Genomic DNA, 22,697 nt, shown 5'->3' with positions numbered 1-22,697 from the left:
TCACATCCCAATGCTTCAAAAAGGTGCCAGGCTGCGTTGAGGCATGCTGACCCCTGCGCAAAGCCTGAGGTGCTTTCACAGTGACACGGCCTCAAGATCCCCTGGGCTAAACTAGCTGTTCGCCCTTCTTTTCCCATTTCCCAGCAGGCACAACTCTTGTTAAAATGTAAACTACTGATTTGGGAGTACTTAGCAACAGTAGGCATTACGCAAAGGAGAGGCAGGTTATCACTTGCTCAGAGAGAGCTCAGGGGAGGTTGTCTCTTTGTTCAGTATGCCAGCAAAAAAAGGTCCCAGGATAATCAATTCTGCCAGTGGCTTTCACACGCTTTCAGGCACAGCGATGGAAGTCAGCACAGTGCAGCTGTTAGAGACGGGCCTGGGAGGAAAGAGTCTGCATACCTGCAACAACTCCCTTTGGAAGTTGCTGGAAAAGCTCCTCGTAGCTTCAACAGGTTTTTGAGCAGGCTTGGAGTAGTGCAGCCAAAGCGAGAATCTTACCTGCTGCGTGGTTCAGGCTAAAAGATGTACGTTTGTCTACGTCTCTGTTTTTCCATTCCGTAAGCTGGCATTATAGTGGTAATAATACCCACCCTGTGGAAGTCAGAAGGGGTTGCAAGGATTAATTAACACTTGTAAAGCATGTTGAGATCTTTTGATGGAAAGAAGTTAGCAAGTGCCAAGTACTAATATAGCGAGGGGAAAATAGCCATCTGTCTGCATTCACTCTTGGAATGTAATGGATTATACCAGAAGCCTTGGCTTAAACATTTGTATATGGGTGTTTAATGATGAAATGTTTGATTACCTTTTCTTTAAAAATGTCAGTTGAATCTGTAAAAAGGCTTTGCTTCTTGGTGATGGAAACTTATAATCTCTCATCTCCTCTCACATTTGGAATGAGGCTCTTTTGCTTTCGCTTGCAGTCTGTTCCCATTAGCCCTATAGCTTTCTTACCTTGGCAGTCCTTTGCTATCCTCCCCACCTTGTTGCCCACCTTCTCTCACCTCTACTGTTGATCACACTTCTGTCTTCTGTAGTCCCATTTTCTATACTCCTTCACCTTTGCTGCCTTGCATTCACCTGGCATTTCTTTTAGCAGTATGATGAAATGCAGATAAGAAAAAGTATGTGTTATGTGGCATCAAACCCATGCTTTGTGGACCAGTGCTTTTGTCATGGTGTGCGGAAGCAAGGAAAATCACAACACGAAATAATGCCTTGCTCTCTGACAAGGGCACACTCATTGTTATCTGGAAGCAACCCAGACCTCATAGATCCTGCCCAGGTTAGTGCTGGGTGCCCTCTCCTGCTACCAAGATGCCGATGCCGGAGATCATGCCGATGCCGGAGAAGTGTGAATGTATTTTGCCTGTTGGGCAGGCTGGAGCTGGGACAAGGACTGAAAGCTTAGGGCCATGGTTTGTATCTGATGAGCATGAAACTCAGAAGGTGCTGAGAGGAGCCAGTTAGGATGGCTGTTTGGCAGTGGAAGATTTGCCAAAGAACCAACGGGACCTGATCAATAACTTACTGTGAATGTACAACTGGTACTACTACTCAGCTCCACGTGTCCATGCAGAGCTCACCTGTGTGGGGATGCTACAGTATAAAGCATTTTGCAATAGCTATTACAGACTGGTTCCCTATGTGAAAAACAGCTATTACAGAACGAAACTGAAATTAGAAAAAAAAAAAAAGCACCACAATAATTGCTGTGATTTGAAAACATGCTGTATGTTGCAGAACCCGCCCCTTACTCTGGCACAGTATCTGCACAGGGCAGTTTCTCTATGTTAGGTGCCTTATGCCTCTAGCAACTGTGTACGTCCCATTGGAAGCCCACAGACTTTGGGAACTTCTAGGGCAAACAAATTGCTATTTTCTTCCATTTCTTAGTTTTTATCTGGGTATTTTCTGTGAATAACTTATAACTGTAGATGATTTGTTAATGAATCTTTGAAATGGGAGAGGTTTTTGTTGGATGCTATACTTCTGTGAAAAGTTTGGAGTTTTTTAACTCTTAACAAAGAACAGTGGGTTTTAGATTTGTATTTTTAGTGCAATTGATCAGCTCTCATGAACTCACTCAACTTTCCACATACATTCTCCAATACATTGAGTGAGTCATTTAGTAGTTTCTTACAAGTAACTTCTCCTGGAATAAGGATCACAGTGGAGCAACGTAAGGGGAACAGGCACATCTAAGGGAAAACTAATTGAAAGGATAAAGCCAGGATATTTTATTGTGTTTATGCGGGTGTAGTTGCAATGGCTGCATTTCAAACTTCCAGCTGTTTAAATTGCTCAGTGCTGTTATATGATGTCTGCAAATCATTGAAGCATTAGTGTGCTGTTCAAAGTGCTGTACGTGACCTTGCGTATCTGTACGGGCCTATTTTATGGAAGGCTTTTTTACCTTTCATGAAGGTGAAAGACACATTGGGATTTGCTTTTGTAGAGATGCATGGAATGTATCTGCCCCTAATCCTGTTGGCAAATGACAGGATCTGCACTCATAATTCCTCTGCTGTCTCACTGAAAATGTCTTCTAATCACCTTGGCTGTTGACAGTATGTTTCTTAAACACCTGAGAAAGAGACAGATGCTTGTCCATGTTAAAAGTGAACAGCCATGAATTTCCCTTGAAACCAAATCTGCACCTGCACAGCATCCGTGAGTTGTGTGCATGGGGATTCGGTACCAGAAAACTTTGAAACATCTGATTTTCATTAACTTTTTTTTTTCCTGTTCACCATATGTTGTAGCACTGAATGTATTTGCAATGCCGTATCCCCCCTGAAGTGGTTTATTTCAGTTAGCATTAGGCTTCACAGTCTGCTCTGTTTTGGTGCATGTTCTGCTCTTAGATTTCAGCTGCTTTCCTGTTTGCAGCGTTTATTTCAATATTTAGTCTGCTGCGGTATGTTAAGGCTGTGTCCTCCTTTTGCATATTTTGTGTCGGGAAGAGAGGATGAAAAAAAGATTATTCTATGACTATCTGAATAATTATCTGGTAAAATTATTTTTCCAGGCTCCCTGTGTGCAAATACATGCCTTGTACTTTGTTCGTGCAGCACAGCCTTTGCTGTGTTTCTGAAAGCTCCAGCAGACATCTTCAGAGACCTGTCTGGCTCTGAGCGATAGTCATTTAGTTACAATCTGTAATCCCCTGGGAAATACAGAGGAGTTTTGATGCTTCACAGAGCCCAGGATAACACTAACACCCATACTTTTGATGAATCGAGCAATAAAAATAGCAGATTCTGACCGTTTGTATGCATTTCAGATCATATAACATTTCAGGCAAGGGTGAAGGAGTTACTGGATGATGTGTAGTCTGGGTAATCATGACCCGCAATCTTACAGTTTCTGTTCTGTCAACCATTGTGAGTTTTGGCTCTCCAGGTCCTGGACAGCTGTTTGAACTAGGCTGGATGCTGGATGTTGATGGCAGAGCCACTTACCCAAATCGATGCTTTCTTTGTCCTTGCTACTCCCTGACACGTCTCTCCCTCTTCCCTGTTTTCCGAGTATTTCTCCATCAACATTTTTCCATTCTCCATCTTGTGCCCTGCAGGATGGAGGCTCCTCATCTATTGCTGCTGTCTGTATCTCCTCTCTCCCCCTCCCCAGCCTAGGGAGATGTTCCATTCCAGGCCCCTTCCTACAGCTGCAGTCCTTGTTTGATCCCTGCTTCCACATTCCTCCTTCCTGTCCCACTATACTGTCCCAGTCTTGTTCAAATCCATAACCAATTTCAGTGTCAGTCCTAAATCAGAGATTGCTGTTTCAGCTTTGGAGCCACAACTGTAACCTACATGTTGATGCACCCTAGATGCAGCTGCATTTCAGTGATAGGTGAAATAACTCCTTTCAAGATGGGTCCAGCAATATTGGTGGGTGTAGTCCCTGATATCAGTCAACATGATGCCATGAACTTTCTTCCCTTTAGGATTCCTGGTCTAGTGGGAGGTGTCCCTGCCCATGGCAGGGGGGTCGGAACTAGATGATTTTTAAGGTCCCTTCAAACCCAAACCATTTTATGATTCCACGATTCACCCACTGTAGAGTCCTGGCCCCTGGTTCCTCATTACACCCTGCAAAAGCTGGCAGGCAAGTGCCAAAAAAACATGAGTTCAACAGGGGATTCTGCTCACAGAGATTTGTCATCTTCGAAAACTAAAACCACGTTTCATCTCAAATTTCACAACTTATTTTGGCAGGGTGGATGGTGAATAGATGTATGCTGGAAGTTGGTTGTGAGTATATTGGGCATGGTGATGGAGGATTAGAGTGTGTGACTGAGGTTGCTTTGGTGTTGATGAATCCAGTGGTTCTCTGAGTTAACTTTTTTACAGTTTGTCCTTATATGATATTTAGTGGGGCAAGTACAGGTTGAAACTAAAGAAGCTTCCCATGTATGAGACCTATCCTCATGGGCACTTCATCTTAAAATGCAGCGATCCTTGTGGAGTGAATGAAATGCAAGTGTTGGTTTAAGAGACTCTATTTCCTAGCGTGTTGTATTAAACAAGCCTTAAAGGAGGTAACCAGGGTGAAAGTAAAGAAGCAGATCAAACTGAAGGCTGGGTTTCCAGGTCAACGTTGTATACGTTGACGTTTATAATAATTCAGTTTGTGCTTTTCTGAAATCATAGCTTTGTTTTTGTTTGCTGATTTGGGATGGTGCAGTATACTGTTATGGAATAAAACACCAGAAATAATCTTTTTGTAAAAAAAGTTTAAGCTTTTTTTCCTTCAGAAGACATTACCTGCTGCAGTTACAGGGCTAAACTGGACACTGAACAGAGAAGAGTGAAAGCGAACTCTCCTTCCATCCAGTCTCCTTGACTTTGTCTCTGTAGCAAAACCTTGCTAAAATATCCCTTGTTTCTGTCACTACAATAGCTGCACTACGGTGGATGCAGTCTGTGCTCTGAGCATCATGTTCTGTAAATCTGGTTTTAGCTCACCTAGCTGAGATTGTGCTTACAGTAGCAAGGCTTGTCTGGAAGGTCTGCTTTTTGCCATTGCTGCCCTCAGAATTGAACCATTAGGAAGAAACACTGGGATGCTGTAGAAAGCCTGGCATAAAAAACGTTGAAGTTGCTATTTCACCCTAATCCCAAGTATAAAGAAACTGAAAAGTCCAATTCAGCTGGAAGGTACTTATACCACTCTAAAAAATAAGCTGAATCTATTGTATTTTACCCCCTCTTAATTCATTAGTTTACCCCTCTCAAGCTACATCTTCCACGTACAGGATGAAGACAGATCCTGTTCTACTTAAGCTGCAACTTTGAGTTGCATTTTGGGAGTCCAAGCTGGAGGAGATATAGCATTGTTCAGTAATAGCACTCACTTGCATTTGGTTGCATCAGAAAACTTGGCAAAACTAGACCATTTCTACAGGTAGAAGAAAAGTGAACAATAGTAATTGGGAATCCTCTTGAAATTCATTATAACTATTGTGCTTGAATAAAAGAAAAAACTGTACTTCCTAAAGACAAAACTATTTCCACTCCAGCCTCTGGTGGAAAAAATATATTGCATGTGATGCGAGTTTATTATTTTTAAATAGGAAGAACAACTGTTTCTCATATTCATTGCTGAGAAAATATATAAATTTTATATATGTATGTGTAAAAAATATATGTAGAAGAAAATTGCTGTTGGGCCATGAAAAATGGTCCTGTGCTCTTGTTCAGGTTCTTGCCCGTAAGGCTGCAGAGTTCCTTGTGTGCTTTTGCTCCAGATTCCCCACAGGCTGTCTGATGTGGTGTCCATTCCTGCCTATACCTACCTCAGTGCCACAGTTTAATGACATGACTACACAGGATGAGAAAACGGTCCACCTCATGCCTTTCTTCCCTCCCTTGCCTTCATTTAAAGACCTCTGATAGATACCATAGTTGATGACGTGAATTTTGTATGAGTTAAAAAGATGTTTGGAAGAAATACAGAACTTGTAGCTTGAGCATGACACATTGGAGATGACAGTTTGCCTAAAGGTGCCTGTAAGAAAATGTAGGTTTCATTCCTCAAATCTTTTGCATATTTTCTAGAAAGACCACAATTCTCAATATGCAGGGGAGCTTATTTAAGTTACAAATGCTCATGTCTCAATGTCATCTTCATTTTTAATTTCTCCTGTCTTGAGTAAACCTCTCATTCGTGTCAGTTGGAGTTTTATTTGCAATGAAATGTAAGCGAGGAGGAGTTAGATCTTAACTTTGTATACATTTAGTAAGCTAGCAATTTGAGGTATAAAAGTGCCTTGAAATCCATATTGAATACAGGGGCCCAAAGCCACAAGAAAGAAAATTTCTGATTTGGCTTTATAGCAATTGTGGATTGTATATTCTGGGATGAATCCTGTAAGTCCTTACTTATACCTCAGCTAGGCAAAGTGCCCATTATTCTCAAGTCATATGCCTGAAATATTACTGGGTAAGGCTGTGGCATAAATTATTTTGGGTTTTATATGCAATAAAGCACTAGAAACTGGAGGTGGTGGCAGCAAGCAGAAAGCAATTTGCTACAGACTCGACACATACCACATCAGCCACAGTGGTATGCACAGCGATTGGATTTTGCTCCCACTTTTTAAGTATGAAAAAGTAAGCTTGTTCTGTACACTTTTTTGCATGTTTGTCATCTGTCAGGGAAACAGATTTCTGGGTGAATTCCACTAAGCTTCAGGGAAAGCAATAAAAAAGTAATAGTTATCAGCTAGAAGGCACCTGGCCAATTATTGTTTTCTGCCCAGTTACTTTTTTTTTTTTTTCTTTGCATGTGAAACTTCTAAATTAAAACAGGTTAAATATACCGCACTGCTCATGGACAGGTCAACATCAAATCTATTGTGAATGAAAACTGCAGAGCATTACAGACTTCACATATTGAGAGAATTACATGCTTTTCCCTGGGACTTTTCCAACAAGCGCTTTTATCTATATATAATATATGTCGGAGGGAAATTTGACATTGTTTCAGTAGCTGAAGGTTTTTACCCTTCATGTTAGCGGCCCTGCGTGCAATTTAGGCTGAGGTACTCGGAGGCGATTTACCAGACTTACATGAATGTGGTTGGAGAATCTGCTTGCATTTCATATTATGAAACAGATCATCAGTTTTCAGCCATGAGGAAAAAAAAAAAAAAAAAAATAGGCGCTTGCATGAGTCATTCTGCCTTTGTGCAGAATGATGCAGTGATGTTACAGACTGGCTCTAACTACGAGGCCCAGGTTTTAGGGCTTGAATCTAAAACCAAAGCAACAGTGTTGTTACGAGCAGAAAACTGCAAGTGAGACAAGGCATTGGAAATCCTGGGCGTCTGCGCAACTGAAACTTACATTTTCAACAGAAACCAGTGATTTGGGAAGCCAGGATCTGCCCTAGATGCTTCAGTGCCATCTTCGGCAATGAAATAAAATTCCTGGCTACTTTTGGCATGAATTACTTGCTACTCACCGAGTATTTTTGTCATCAGTATGGAGTCATTTTCCCTTGCGGTTATTGGCTTGCATATCATATTTTATACTTCATTCTTCCATGTGGATTTCTTACACCTTATTTTTTTTTAGAATCAAACTGTTAAAGGGATGAGTGTACCTACTCTTGCCTTACCTGTGAAAAAACCTAAATCTCAAAAACATCAAATGGAAGGAAACCATAAATAAGAATGTACTCAAGCTGGACCTCTCAGAAGACATTTTTGTTCACATACTCAATGGTTTTGTCATGCAAACAAAATAACAATGTCACAGCCAGATCCTTAACCAATGTAAATAATCCAAAGACTTTCCTCAGCTGAAACAAAAAATTAGTTGTTAAAATGAACATTGTTTTATCTTTTAGGCATTTTGGATTGAGGTTTAATGTAGGAGAAAGGTTTCTAAAGGCATGGCAGGAAATTAAAGATGCCAGATCTGACAGAAAGAACATTCTGGTAACCCATTGAATAAGTGGCTACCCAGCAGAAAAATAATAATCCTTGAACTCTTTGGAGCTATAAAAATAAGAAAGGACATTAGAAACACACAGTATGAAAATGATATAAATGAGAAGGGAATACATTAAAAGGTGTGTCGTTTTCTATTTTTCCCAGAGAACTATGTGGATATCTGGGTAATGTGCCCACTCGGGAATACAGGCTGTGTAGGTATGGAGAATGTGTGGGCGAAAACAGTAAAAATATTTGTGAGACAGAGATAAATTATAAGCAGAATGAGAAGGCATGTATCTTCTGTAAACAGAAGACTGTAGTGTTTAATTCCTGCAGGTGTATAATCTAGTCTAACTTTCCATACCTAAGAGATAATGGAATTTCACCAATGTGTCTATAATGAGACCAAGAATTGGTATCTTACTATAGTATAACTTCCAAAAAGGCATGCATCTTAATGTGGAGATGCAAGAGATGGATGTTCCATCGTTTCTTGTGTATTTAATCACCCTCACTGTTAAAAACATGTGCTTCATTTCCACTTTTAATTTGTCTGGGTTTAATTTCCAGCCATTGGTTAATTTTATCCACTTGTCTCCTCCATTCAATGTGAAAAACTGGTGCATGTCAAATTGAGAAATATGTGAAAAATATGGGTGTTAATAACAGCATTCATGCACAACATTGGACTGAGAACCGTAGTGGCATGTCTGAATGTCTCCAGCATAATCCCCTGTTTTCACTCACTACATCTTTTTGAAACATGAGTATTTTGGACTGAAATTCTGCTCGTTCCCTCATAAAAAATGAATCTTCTTGAGCAGGTCTGAGTAGAATTCTGGCAGCTCTTGTTGAATTATGGAGGAACAATTAGAAGAAACAGTTTTCTCCACAATTGCCCCCCACCATTCACCACATCTTTAGATATGACTTGAATGAAATGCAGCTGACATTTGACACGCAAAGCTTGAGAGAGGCATAATCCTCTGGAAGCATGTGCATTTGTTATGGTTTTCTTTTAGGTGAATATTGACCAGTTTTTTATATCCACATTTTGAAGCGTGCCTATCATAACACAAATTAAATGAACAACAAAAAAATTAAAGACATAATCATAAATAAGACAGGACCGAATATCATCAGTGACACAAAGAGCACACCCCAGTGGGTGTTATAACAGAGTCCATCCTCACCCCACCCATCCTTTCAGGAAAAGCCTGGGTAAATAGAAAAGCTTTGTAAGAGTGCAGAATGCCAACAAATGCAGCTTCTATAGACTGAGTCTGGCAATGAAATTTGCCATCAAGGACGTTTTACTGACGTCCTCCATCTGCCATCAATTTGGAGATATACAAGTCAACAGATATCACTTCAGCTGCTGTGGTGTTAGGTAATGAAGGATGAAGGTCTTGGAAGTAGGTTAGGTTGCAAAGGGTGCAAATGGAGGCGCAGCAGTTTGATACAGGGTGAGTGATCTCATTTCTTGGGGTGGACCACAGAAAAAATAAATCTGTAATAGACTTGAAGGCTTCTAGATAACAAAGTTGTGTGGGGAAGAGCTTGCTGAATAGGTACAGTTGCATCTAACTGAGGTATGCATTGGAAGGGTAGTGCTATGAATGCAAGATGTTTTTGCAGGCAGGAGAAAGGGAAGACAAACTGGCCTTTAAGTGAATTGTGGGGGAAAGAAGAGGCACATCTGGGCTGCCTGTTAAGTTAAAAATCTAGTCTTAAAGGCTTTTGATATGTTTGGAAATTTTTCATGTATTTCTGACACCTTTGAGGTGGAATCAAAGCTCTCATCCACAGCTCTTCTTTCTCCCTGCCTTCCTTTAGAATGGAGTAGTGTGATCCAGCTTAAATTAGGCGTTATTTTTCTACCCTTGTGAAAAATGGAAAAGAATTTAGATTCATCAGGTTTAGCTTTCAACACACTGAGGGCAGGTAGTGCTACAAATTATTAAGTTTCTCTTTAATCAGAATACACGCTGTTTAGAACAGGGACCAGACCTTCCCCTATCTTTATAAAATGCCTACCGTAGTAAGCCCCTGAGCTTGATCAGGACATTTCAGTGCTGTCGTAATTCAGACAATAATAATAATGTTGTAGTACTGGGCAAGAAACTCAAAAACCAAAGTGCCTTGAATAATGTCTGGACTGATTCGTGGTTTCAAGTGCAAACCAGTTGAAGCTGGATTGCATGAAATGGTTTCAGCCCCATAATCGTGCTAGCTATTACTAAGTTCCTTACTGGGTTATAACTTTATCTAAATTCAATGGTTGACTTAAAATTCAGACACTGCCAAATCTCTCTAAAGAAGTTCTGAGACAGATGGCCTCATCACCTATATTCCCAGTTCAGCAGAGTCATTTTCTGCTCTACGATCTCCACATTCAATTTGAGAGTAATGTTTTAGACTTACTGAAATAATTATGAGGTTTATTGTTGACTCGGTTTGAGTCTCAAACAGGTTTGAGATTTCAGTCCTGGAGATATAAAATTGTCCTGCCCGCCCAACAAGCCAGAATGTCTGTTGTTACTTGTTATTCCTACTTAGCATAGTAGGAAATGTCCTCTCACGTAGATGTGTTGCTGAGTCTCCTGTAGTTGTGTTATGCTGCATGGGAAGTATGAGAGACTGGGCACTAATGCTTTGCCAGAACAAGTTAACGCACAGAGCTTACGCTGCTTTTTCTCATGTCAGAAACATAGAGAAGGTAACAGGAGAAGCAGCCAACACTGCCATTCCACCCCCCCTTCTAATTATCATTTAGATCAAGATTGTATTATCTTTGGTAACAAGGTGTAGGATGATTTCCAAGTGATCTTCTTTTAATCTGAATTTTTAATAAGAGGTTTCACATATCAGAAGGCTCAGCATACCTCTTTGAGAGCATGCTGTGCCATGCTGTTATTGCCTGAGATAGCTGGGACAGCTGTCTGTAGAGGGAGACTGCAAAGACTTTGGACAGTTATGTGGAAGGTGAAAAATGGATGTAAGGTTAGTTTAAGGTAGTTGTGGGGTGTTTATGCATGCTGGGCAGCAAAGTTGTTCTTGAGGGATGGAGAAACAATGCACACCAGATAATCAGATTTCCATTTGTCTGATATACGGAGCTGAAGTCTTGGATTTATACTTCATTATTTGGTTACTCTTGGTCTAAAGAATGTCAAAAGATGTAAGGAAGCAGAAGGCAAGCTCTCAAAAACTGCCATTTGATTTTGCTTGTGACAGGTAGCAAGGGAGACCTGCAACAGTGGGAGAAGCGAGGGTCAGTGTACTTGTGATCTAAAATTAATTGGTGTACAGTGGAGGGTGCATGAATTCCTGTGGTTTACTTTCTGTGTGAAATTAGTTTGACAGCCTAGGCAGCAGAGGAGGAGGAGGAGGCTGCTTAGATAACTGAGGAAAAGAGTGTGATGTGCCAGCTGGGTTAGGGTGAATGAACTCAGTGCATGAGGATTGAGAGAGTTGTGAGAGAAACACCATAGCCAGAAGAGCATATTTTTCATGGGCACACCACCTTTCCTATCACTGAATTTCTCATTGAAAGTCAATGACAGTTCGGGTGACTATGTTGAATTGTTTCATAAATGATTCTACTGACAGTTTGTGCACAGCATGGTCATTAGCCAGGTAATTAATCAGCCAACCTGAACCTGCATTTTCTGCTTACTCTAGTGTCAGTCTGTGGTGGCTACTGAGGTCCACTCCAGCAAAGCTTCTATTTCCAAGGCAAGAAAAACAGCCTGTAAAAGTAGAAGGTGGGAAGTAGTGTTTACATAATTGTAAAGAAAATGTGATACAGATCTATAAAATACTACTAGATGTTGATATGACTATTTCCAGATTATTGGGGACGTTTCATGGATCTGTGCTGGTGAACAGAATTGAATACTTAAGGTGATCGTCATGGGTGGAGCCCGTATCTGGTGTACTTGCTCACTGTAGGAATCTCCTATGATATGCAGTAAGGCAGTGGATATACTTAAGAGAGAGATTTTCAGCTTTCTTAACAGATGATCTGTGTGATAAGTGTCCAAGGACAGGAAATACATATCTGTTTTCATTTGACTTATTTAATGGGTACCATTTGGTGGGAGTTTTTTGCTTACGTTATTTTTTTCTTTCCTTTTTTAGTTTTCTGAACAACTGGTGGTTTAAAAAAGGCATTTTAAAAAGAGGCTTTTAAAAGTGGCTGTTCTCCTTGCTGTGGAGGAGTGTTTTGTGTGGGTACAGAGAGCAGGATAAACTATTTCATCCTGCTGTGGTCTCACTGTGAAGACAAATCCTGAGCAACGGGTGCTGGGAATCGACTCAGTCATGGCCATTGTCCAGCTGCCACATGCTAAGAGCTGTGTGCCCTCTCCTGAGCCCTTATATTTGGAGTTCAGGACTGAAAAGATCATAGGCTTCTTGCAGCCAGAACATCTTACTAACAAGTGGGCTTTCTGTGGTCAGTTCGCTAATGCAGTTTTATTCCAGAGAGAGTCTCTTTCTTCTGCAAATTAAAGACCCCATTGATTTATTATTGTGTTCATATGCTTTCTGTTCTAGACCTAATGAAATGCTGATCCCCCTTTAAATTGCTTACAAATGACAGGAAGTGTTTTTCCTTGCCTTCCCTGCGTCACCTCTAGTGATTTTAATTCCTCTCCTTCCTTTCTTTCTCTTTTCCCTACTGTGATCCTTCATGGCCGTGCTGCTCATGATTTTCACCCTCTTTGAGGGAAGCTGTTTCTGCAAAGAAAAGGTTGTAAGCTCTTGAAGTGGAGCATGAAAGCAGCAAATAAAATCCTTCACGCACTGAGGCTAAGAAAAGTTGCACGGGATGATAATGCTGTTCCAAGTCTGGCAAATGGCTCAGCCATGTTGGGTTTTTAACTTCCATTTTTAATTTTTAAAGGAAAATTGGGATAATTGAATCTCTGCTGAACCTATACTTCCACCCTTCTTTCAGCAAATGAGGAAGGCAGTACCAGAACAAGGCGATGGGAGAGGCTGGGACCCAAAGAGTCCAATTCATGACTAAATAAAAATGGTTTAGTTGCTTTTAATGTTAAAATATTCCTTGAAACACAAGCTTAACTGTGCTTGTTTTTTACTTAGTTCAGAGTTATTTTTTCTCTGTGTGCATTGCTGTACAGCTAACTTAAATGGGTGACTACATAAGGAAGGATGACTTCTTAACCATCACATATCAACCCACTGCTGGAAGCAAAGTAAATGAATGCCCTGACTGGGTCTGGTACATGTTAGCTTCCTATTTCACTTTCTCTGCATAAAAAGATAAGAGGAATGCAGCCTTTCCCTTTATCTCACCCAGTAACAATGAACCTCAGCAAAGATTTGAATGGGCTGCAGGATTATTAGGATTGTAATGTCTTGCTTTCCTTTTCAAGTGGGATGAAACTGAATGTAATCATCTGTTGGGTCAGATGAACACAATGGCTTCTCAGCTGTAGGCTTTCATCGCAGCGGCGATCTTATATGATTTGGCCTGGCAGGGCTCCGGGCTCACAAAAATTTTGTAGGTGTCAGATGTTTGGCACTCGGAACTGAGCCCTGAGAGCTGTTGTCATATTTGTGTCCCCCTGCTTTCTAGTCTTTCAGTTTTGGAATAAGCGTGTTGTATTTCGAGGAGGCTAATGAAAAGCCGCTTGGCTAAGTCCAATTCCAGTTATGTGGGCTTGAGCTATAGTCTGCTCAAACAGTGTTGTGTGCATTCTGGCAGGATCGTGGTGCAGTCTAGCAGGATGTTTTCTCAACTACAGAGCCTGGGCTTTTATGGTCTTGGTATTTTCTAGGAGCCAACTGACAGCGTGGTGTGGCTGTTGCCTTCGTTGTGACTATTTTGTCAAGTTCATTTCTGAAAAAGAAATCAAACCCAAGCTTTGACACTACACATTTCAACTTCACGGGTTATTTCATAAACACCATAGGAGCAGCCACTGCAGCCATGCTTGCTGAGCTCTGGTCAACTGCTTTCTGTAATTTTTCAGTTACAGTGTCCTGTATGCTATAGCCCCTTTGTTTCCCTAACTCTAATGTTCTGTTGCAGGCTGTCCTACCAGAGAAATGATGACGATGAGGAAGAAGCTGCCAGAGAACGTCGCCGACGGGCTAGACAGGAGAGGCTGCGGCAAAAGGAAGAAGGAGATTTATCAGGAGAAGTAACAGAGAAATCAGAAGTTAATGCCCAAAACAGGTAAACTTCTGATGTTGTTTACTGACAAGTCAACAGTAATTTTTGTTCAGAGTAGAGAAGTATCTTGAAGAGATCTGTTTTGCCACTTAAATTTTGAAAACCAGGTTTGGCCATCCTTGCTCTGAAGAGGACCTAACACTGTGAGGACCACCACTGGCTGTGTCTGAACAGTGGGGTGAGAGCATCACTGAAACTGGGCTTGAGGCTATGCTCAAGACCCATTCCCAGGGTGTCCTTCAGGGCTGTCTGTGGGGTTACTCAGCTGGGGCTCAGAGAGGGAAATACCTCTGATACATTCTGCTGACAAATTCCCTCAGGTGTGACTGTGTCTGGCCTCACAAACCTCCACATTTTTTGTCCTGCTTATAAGGGCCACGGTGTCATGGGGCCAAGGCACATGGGATTGGTGGGCACCCAGGCCTCAAGCTGCAGCTGAAACATGCCTGCAAGGTGCTGGGTGTGACGACTAGAGCTCAGCCCTCATCTGACATTGTCAGGGTCATACAGCTATAATAAACAGCAGAAAAGCTTATGTAGTGAGGTGCCACTTGTCACAAGCTGAGTGGGCAGAGCTGGCCTTCCAGTCTGTCAATCATTTATTCAGTTTCACATAGTCATAAATAATATATCCAGATTTCCAGTAGCCATAACACAATAGATAGAGAAGACCAGAAATAAACATTGTGATATCAAGCTCATAAATACTGACTACAAGTAGCATTCTATTAAAGACAAGGAGAATAGATACAGATAGGAAAACAGCAACATTTCTTGTTGTAGATTATAATCTTTTCCCACAATTAGGGGTGGGGGGAGGAGAGCTAGAAAGAGGGAAGGAACCTGCACACGGGAAAATTAAACAGCTGAATTTTGAAGGAGTCAAAAAACCTACAGGGATTGAGAGTGAGATCTAGTCCTGATACCTACAGATGTTGAGTAGCATGTCTTAAATTAGGTGCTCTGCTCACCCTATTTTCTAACAGATTATTGTCCCTGTATAGACAATCACAACCTCACTACACAATTAATTGCCAGGTTATCCCATTATGGACTGTATCTGTGGATATCATTGCTGAACAGGAGTAGCTTCGTGTTGCTAGAGAAGTCAGAAAGTATCTTGCTTCTGTAGCATCTTCAAAAGTTTTGCCTGGTGGGAAGACTGTGTGTAAGACTTGTATGCCTCAGACCAAGCTGAGGGGGGCCTTAAAGCAAGCTAAGGTCTTCCAAGTATTCTGCTGCAGGGGGCAGAGGGAGAGGATGAATTTTTCAGGGCTGTTCATATTTCAGCTGCTCCAAGTGTCAGGGACCGTTCCAGTGCCTACTGAGGTCAGTAAGGCTCCCAGAGACTTTAAGCGGCTGTTGGAGCTTGCCTAGAAGGGAACATTTCCAGGCTCTGATATTGTGAAACACCGCATTCCTATACATGTAGAAATGCCAAAATTAATCCCCAGAACCATTTTGTTAAATTTTTAAGGATGCAACCTGTTGTGTTTTCAAACCATGGAATGATGTTACAGTGAACTTTTTTCCTAGAAACAGCTAAGTTCATACGTTGTTAGAAAGACTTTTTTTTTTTTTTAATGCAAAATTGTCACTTTTATGTAGTGTGGCAGAAGAGGAAACCAAGCGTACTACAACCACAGGGGGAACAGATGACGAAGCTGCATTGTTGGAGAGACTGGCAAGACGGGAGGAGAGACGCCAAAAACGTCTACAGGAAGCCCTGGAACGTCAAAAGGAATTTGACCCCACGGTCACAGATGGGAGCTTGTCGCTGCCTAGCAGGAGAGAAGTAAACAATGTGGAAGAAAATGAGACCACAGGGAAAGAGGAAAAGGCTGAAACACGCCGAGGACGCTATGAGATTGAGGAAACGGAAACGGTTACCAAATCGTACCAAAGGAACAACTGGAGGCAAGATGGGGAAGAAGAGGAAAAAAAAGAAGAAAAAGACAAGGAAGAGGTGCAGGAGGAGAAACCAAAGGAGGTCCCTGTAGAGGAAAATCAGGTAGATGTGACAGCAGAAAAATCCACAGATAAAGAAGAGGTAGTAGAAACAGAAAATCAAACTGTAAATGCAGAGGAACACAAAGCAGAGAATGATACAAATGCTGTCCTAGAAGGGGAGCAGAGTATAACTGATGCTGTAGATAAAGAGAATCTTAGGGAGGAGGAAAAGGCTGAGGAAGAAAGGAAGAAAGCAGAAGAAAGGGAGAAACTTGAGGCAGAAGAAAGGGAGAGGTTAAAAGCAGAGGAAGAAAAGAAAGCAGCTGAGGAAAAACAGAAAGCAGAGGAGGAGAAGAGGGCAGCTGAGGAAAGGGAGAGGGCTAAGGCAGAAGAGGAGAAGAGGGCAGCTGAGGAAAGGGAGAGGGCTAAGGCAGAAGAGGAGAAGAGGGCAGCTGAGGAAAAGGCTAAGCTAGAAGCAGAGAAATTAAAGGAAAAACAAAAGATGGAAGAACAGAAAATAGAAGATAAACAGGTAAAAGAGAAGAAGGTACAAGAGGAAAAACCTCAAGCAGCTTTCCTAGGAAAACAGGTACAGTAAACATTTTGCACCAAATTAAGACACCTGTGGTTTGTGAGAAATGTAATGCAAGAAAAAAAAAAAGATACTGAATTGGAATTTCCTCACAGATCTATTCCTGTATTGAAATGACTAATACTTGTGCTCTCTCTCTTGCTCTCTCTTTTATAAAATAAAGCTCCTGACTTCTGCTTACCAATAATGCAGTGCACAACATGCCAGACCTCACTCCATCGTTCAAAGAAAACCTTGCATGTTCACATCTCTGCATGTTTTTTTTGCTGCCTTTTTTCTCAGCTGCTAGAAACTGGCCTAACGCAGTAACACATGAGGTGGAGGCAGACACATCTTGGCACAAAATGTGAGCACCTAGTAAACTGTGTGAGGAACGTGTGTGTTAAATGCGATCACGAGAGAAGGCTGGGACATGTGAGCATGATGCCACGCAAGGGAGAAGGGCCCAAACGGGGGGAATGGGAGCATTTGGAGGGTGGAGGGAGCACAGCTGCACACGGAGATGTGGGCACAGCAGCATATGGTGGAGATGTGGCTGCACACAGGACTGGTACATGAACACAGTGTGACAAAACAAAAGTGCAAACAGATGCGATGTTTTCATATTAAAAAAAAATTATTAAAAACCCAAAAACAAAGGGGGAAGAAAAAGAGGTTAAAGTGGAAGCTAAAAAGGAAAAGTTACCAGAAGAGAAGCTGCAACCTACCTCCAAAAAAGATCAGGTAACTTGTAAACCATTAATTTAGATGTTGTAGGGAAACTTGAGATAAAAAAATAAATAAGGAACCCATAACTGAAAGTTGCTTGTTCAGCAAAATACTTAAGCATTTGCTTCACTTCAAGAACACGGGTAATCCTGCTGAAATAAATAGGAATGTAGCTGCTTATATGCTTAAAATGAAGTAAATGCTTAAGTATTTTGTTCTTCTGGGGCTTTAGAACCAAGTCCTGTTTGTCTTAGAACAAATATTTCGGGAAACTCAGTTCAGTCAATAATGCAAGGATGATTTGCGCCCTAGGGATCAATTTTTCAGGACTGTATCAACTAATCATCCTTCCCTGGTTTCCTCCCACTTTACTGTGAACTTTTTCCCTATGACTGAGACTTACTCTTATAACAATAATCGTCTAGGCCCTTTGGCCATCTGATTGACTTAACTAATGTTTTTCCCCCAAACCCAATGCCCCATGATATAAGCTGTGCATACCCAAGATTCTTCTTTTGTTTTAAAGAGAAAATCTGCAAAATTTACTGCATTGCATTTCCACTGTAAACACAGGACCTGGTGCCATGGTGTTTTACTGTATGGTAAGTAAATAAGATTTGGGGACCATTTACTCTTCAGGTTACAGCTGGACACAGAAAGTCATGTTCAATGTTTTGTAGCAACTGTGCTTTTGTTTCAATGTAGCAGGTATCAAAATACTCCCTGATTCTAATTAGACATCGAGACTGGTCAGGGCCTTGGAGGTTTGGACCCATTTGGGTCAGCCAGGTCTGTGTGGCTTAGAGGAAGCCGTGGCATAGAGGTCTAGTAACAGGCAGCTGGCCGTCCATCCAGCTGCTTGGGACCATTGAGGGTTGTAGAGGGTTCAGTCCAACGTCCTTAGTTGTTGGATTAATTCGAAACATACTGTAGATGCTTAGCTCACCCTCAGAGAGTAATGAAGGCAAATCACATCACAAGGTTTTATGTCCAGTTGCCTGGCTCGATCATCCAAGGTATATCTTGAGTAAGGTACGCATGAGATTGAAAAGGCAAATGGAGTTACGAAGATGGTTAGAAGAAAGGTTCGTAATGAACAGGGAGAGAGACTGGCAATATTAGAATATGTTACTCTAGAAGTGGGAAGAGTTAAATGAGACCTAATGGAGATGCTTCAGAATAGTCCACTAGAAAAACTAAACAGTCACTCTGAACCTGATTGTTAAAGCAGAGGATAGAGCCGCACAAAAAATAAGGGATGGTTTATATTAAGAGTTCTTCATAAGACAGAATCAGTTTGTAATGTTCACTGTTGCACACAATCTTTGAATATTACAAGTGAATGTATAAAGGAGGCTGTAACTGACCACAAATATTGATTCTGGGGGGGGGACTTGAGACACAATTGTCCTGCTTGTGTTTATGTGAAGCTCATTCAACTCTTGCTGGAGCTCTCATCGTGCTTTTAAACCATAGCCACAGGGCTAGATTATTCCAGGAAATTGGTAAGACTGTTAAAAGTGACTTGTGATTTTAATGCTTCCATTTTTGGATGCTCAAGCTGAGACAATTTAAGAGAGTCCCACGTTTAGTGTAATGTGGAATACCCATCTATCGGAAGGTAAACCTTTTGCATGTGTATCAAGCTGAGCATTCAAAGCATTTTGCTCAGTTTTGAAAATCTCAGTTGTTGCTTCTTTGCTTGTGAAGAAAAATTGGCAATAACAGACTCCAAAGCAAGTCAAGATCAGGCTCCTATTTCCACTCCTCCCTCTACTTCAAGGACATACAAATTCAATGAGACTTATTTCTGAACCATATATACAGTTAGAGCATGAACAAGATCTTGAAGGAATACAGAATCTGATCTACATAATCACATTTTGCTTTTGTAGTTGGGCAACACAAGCACATGTCCTTTCTTAATTTGACCAAAATCTGGCCCTCGGAGTTCAGGTTTTGATCAAATTAGCAAGGAAAATCTGTCTCCTTTTCTGAACTGCCCCACAATTTTTGGTTCTCAAAAGTGGCCTGGAAAGTTCATAAGAACAAGCTTTCTCATGATGTGAGACTCCTGGTATTTCCTGCTTCCAGTTTGCCTAGACATGCTGCAACAGTTGCTTTTCTCATGGTATTTAGGTATGGTAGTTGGCTCTAAATGGAAGCCCTAGACCCAGATGCCCCCAGCTTTTAAGTCGCCAAGTAATTGAGCCCAAATAAGGAATCAAATTTGCCAAATGGCCGCAACTTCGGTAACAGATTCACTGTGGTCTGAAGGTGTTCAAAGTCTAGATTTAGAAATCTCAACTCTCAAATATTAGCATAACACCCTAACAGGAAAGAAGCAGTGTGGAGAAAGATTAAAATATAAATAAATAAAGCTGTAAATTAGCTAAACATGCTTTTGGTCACATTCTATTTTGACTTGGTGGTCAATATTTGTGAGACCACGTGAACTGTTCTCAGTTCAGGTAATACCACCTGTCTACTCCAACTGGAGTCAGTGTAGTCCTTTTTACTAAATTCAGCAGAAGCTGAATTAGGCTGTAATTTCGGGAAGCACTGAGATGAAGGTTTTCTGTTGCCTGCCTTTGTAATGGGACATAATGGTTTCTGCTTCTGTGCTAATCAATCTCCGTTTTGACATCAAAATTAGTAGGAGAAGGATTGGGCCCAAAAGCTGTGAAATGTTTTTGTAATATTTTGTTTTATCATATTTTTGAATAAAGAGGCCAAGCTGTATTAGTGGTTTTCTCAAATGCAGACACATTGCCATAAGTCCTACTGGCTTCTGAAATGCTATTTCCTAACCTATTAATTTTTAAACGATATTGTTTTAATATTAGTTTTCTCAGTGATTTCAATTAAGATGTAAGAGATATGACCCTCCCCAGTGGACTTCAATACATCGGGCAGCTGGAAGTATTGGCTTTTTAATGAGACTTAGAAAGGTCTTGATGAAAATCTCAGCAAATGAAATCCTATGCTCTCAAAATCCCAACACAGACATCTGGGCATGCGAAATCTTGCAACAATCAACATTGCTGGTTTCAGTATCACCCTGACTGGGACCAAAGGGTTAGGAGATTGCTAACAGGCAGCAGAGACTTTTGCTGTGAACATGATCGCTAGCTACAGTCTTGCCCAGATTCAGGAACACCCAAAAGATATTACTGTCTGATGGCATTCCTTAGGCTCAATGAATAGCCCTGCTTGTCTCAGTCCAGCTCCTAGAAAACAGAAAACCATTCCTTGAGGCTGCTAGTAATAATGGCCTTGTTTGCGAGCAGTAACAGCATCATGGCCAAAGAATGCATGGTCATGGAAACTCAACTCCACTCTTGTCCATCAGGGCTCTTCCGCCAGGTCGCGGCTGAAGCCTGTTGGCAGGAGAGGGTGAGGAAAGTCTGCACTGCCACTGCCTGATCTCAGGACAGAGCATATGCCTCTGTGGGTTGTGTTCAACATTCCTCAGCAGTGGCAAATTTGCTCGAGTAGTTTAACTACCCAGTACTCACTTGTAGTGTGTGCCACCTTGGCATTGTCCATCGTATCCGTTTCTGTGAGCAAGTGAACTGGCCTCAGGTGAAGTCAGAGGCTGACTTTGGGACTTCACTCAGCAGCGTAATTCAATGCCTAGGGAGGATCTTGACTTTGAAGACTCTGAACTCATCCTTTATTGATATTACAGCTGATATTACAGTGAAGATGTTACAGCTCCAGAAGTTCTTCTTTGATGAAGAAGGATAGAAATTTGATTTGATGTGGGGGTGGATGTGTATGTGTTAGTTTTGTATTTCAAGGTGCAGTTTGGAAGACCATAAAAGCAGTTGTGTTGCAGACAGGACTGTTACAGAAGTTCTTTTTCTTTCTAGTTAGTAAATGGGATGGCAACAGGCTTCCAAGGGACAAATATATTTTTTTTCTAAATGCCTTCATATGAATTTTTTGTAGAATGTATTTCCTGCTTGCCAGCTAGAATCTTCCTCCAACATGGTAGAGCTGGGAAAAAAAATTAAAAAAATATTTTGGAGGTACATGTTTCATTTGCTGCTGTTGAAAATTTATTTTGGCTGGTAGTCTGTCTAATGGAGTGGGAATAATTCCACCTGAGGACAAAGAACTTAAATCAGTCCATATCCTCCTCCTCTTATCAGCATCTAGCCATGACTTATCATGCTGGGATCAGGACATCTGTGATATTGATAAATACTTCAAGCTCATAACTCTGAAGGAATACTAGAGAGTGAAATCCATGCACTAAATATACTCGATTACTGTTAAGAAGTATAGGACAAAGCTTTGCAAGGATAGTGGGAATTTTTGCTTTAGTGTTTCCACAGAGAATGTTTGCTTCTTCATAGGATTAAAAATATTCATGCCTCATAATGCCATCCATGATTAGCTCCTGGTAGGACTGTGCTTTTTGTCAGAGTAAGTTTTACTCTGATCAAAAGATAATTTTGTGTTTTGGCCATTATTCTTGAAATACTGAAGTATCCACCTGCTATGACACTGGAACTTTGTCAAGCAAACTTGACAATCAGTGAAGGTTATGTGTTATTTTTATTGCTCCAGTGCCCTAAAACTTGTATGAAGAATGTAACAACAAGCCTAGACCCAAAGAGTTTGCAACCCAGAATCTTAATAGGCAATAGGTGAATGATGCTGCAGTTGGGGGGAAGAGGGTTGAGGTGCAGAATGAAGCAATGTGGCAGCATAGTCCTATGGCTGCAGAAAACTTTCAGTAAACACTGATAATTTTATTCAAGATGTTTTCATCTTGAATTCAGATCATGACAGCGGAGCGGTGGTTGGTCACAGTTTTGAGCTTTACAGACTACTTCTGCCATAAAGCACATAAACATTTTGAAGATAGTTGCTTAGTTAATCATTAATACCAACAAATCTCTGTTCCTCAGCTGTTGTTTAGAATGCCTCATTGTGACTTCTTTTTTTGTTTTGTTTTGTTTCTTTCTTGTTTTTGTTCTACGATTTATGGTATCTCCTGAGCAGGTAAAAGATGACAAGGATAAAGGAAAAGCACCCAAAGAGGAAATGAAAAGTGTCTGGGATCGTAAGAAGGGAGTTCCTGAACAAAAGGCACAGAATGGAGAACGTGAAATCACTGCCCCAAAACTTAAATCTACGGAGAACGCTTTTGGGTAAGTTCCAAGTGAGCATTGGGCTTGCTTATGTTATAGCAGAGCATGGGGCCATCTCTGGGTCTCTGCTTAATAGCCTTGTAGCAGCTGAGTAGAAGACTTGGGTTGCCACCACCAGTAGAG

At 41.2% G+C, this 22,697-nt stretch overlaps 1 protein-coding gene across 5 annotated transcripts in view; it reads left to right on the top strand.

The window, feature by feature from the left end:
- CALD1 (caldesmon 1) overlaps positions 1-22,697 on the top strand; it is a 200,784-nt gene that overhangs the window by 154,054 nt on the left and 24,033 nt on the right. For 4 of the 5 annotated variants that reach the window (XM_074144467.1, XM_074144469.1, XM_074144466.1 and 1 more), the window contains 3 exons: positions 14,016-14,162; positions 15,768-16,170; positions 22,426-22,574. In XM_074144467.1, coding sequence (XP_074000568.1) covers positions 14,016-14,162; positions 15,768-16,170; positions 22,426-22,574 — 699 coding nt within the window. Of the gene's footprint in view, positions 1-14,015; positions 14,163-15,767; positions 16,699-17,340; positions 17,425-22,425; positions 22,575-22,697 lie in introns of all 5 variants that reach the window. The other variant, XM_074144465.1, reaches the window with a different exon arrangement.

Source organism: Numenius arquata, chromosome 2 (genome assembly GCF_964106895.1).
Source record: "Numenius arquata chromosome 2, bNumArq3.hap1.1, whole genome shotgun sequence".
NCBI classification, from domain to species: domain Eukaryota; kingdom Metazoa; phylum Chordata; class Aves; order Charadriiformes; family Scolopacidae; genus Numenius; species Numenius arquata.
This window is presented reverse-complemented; position numbering and strand designations above follow the sequence as displayed.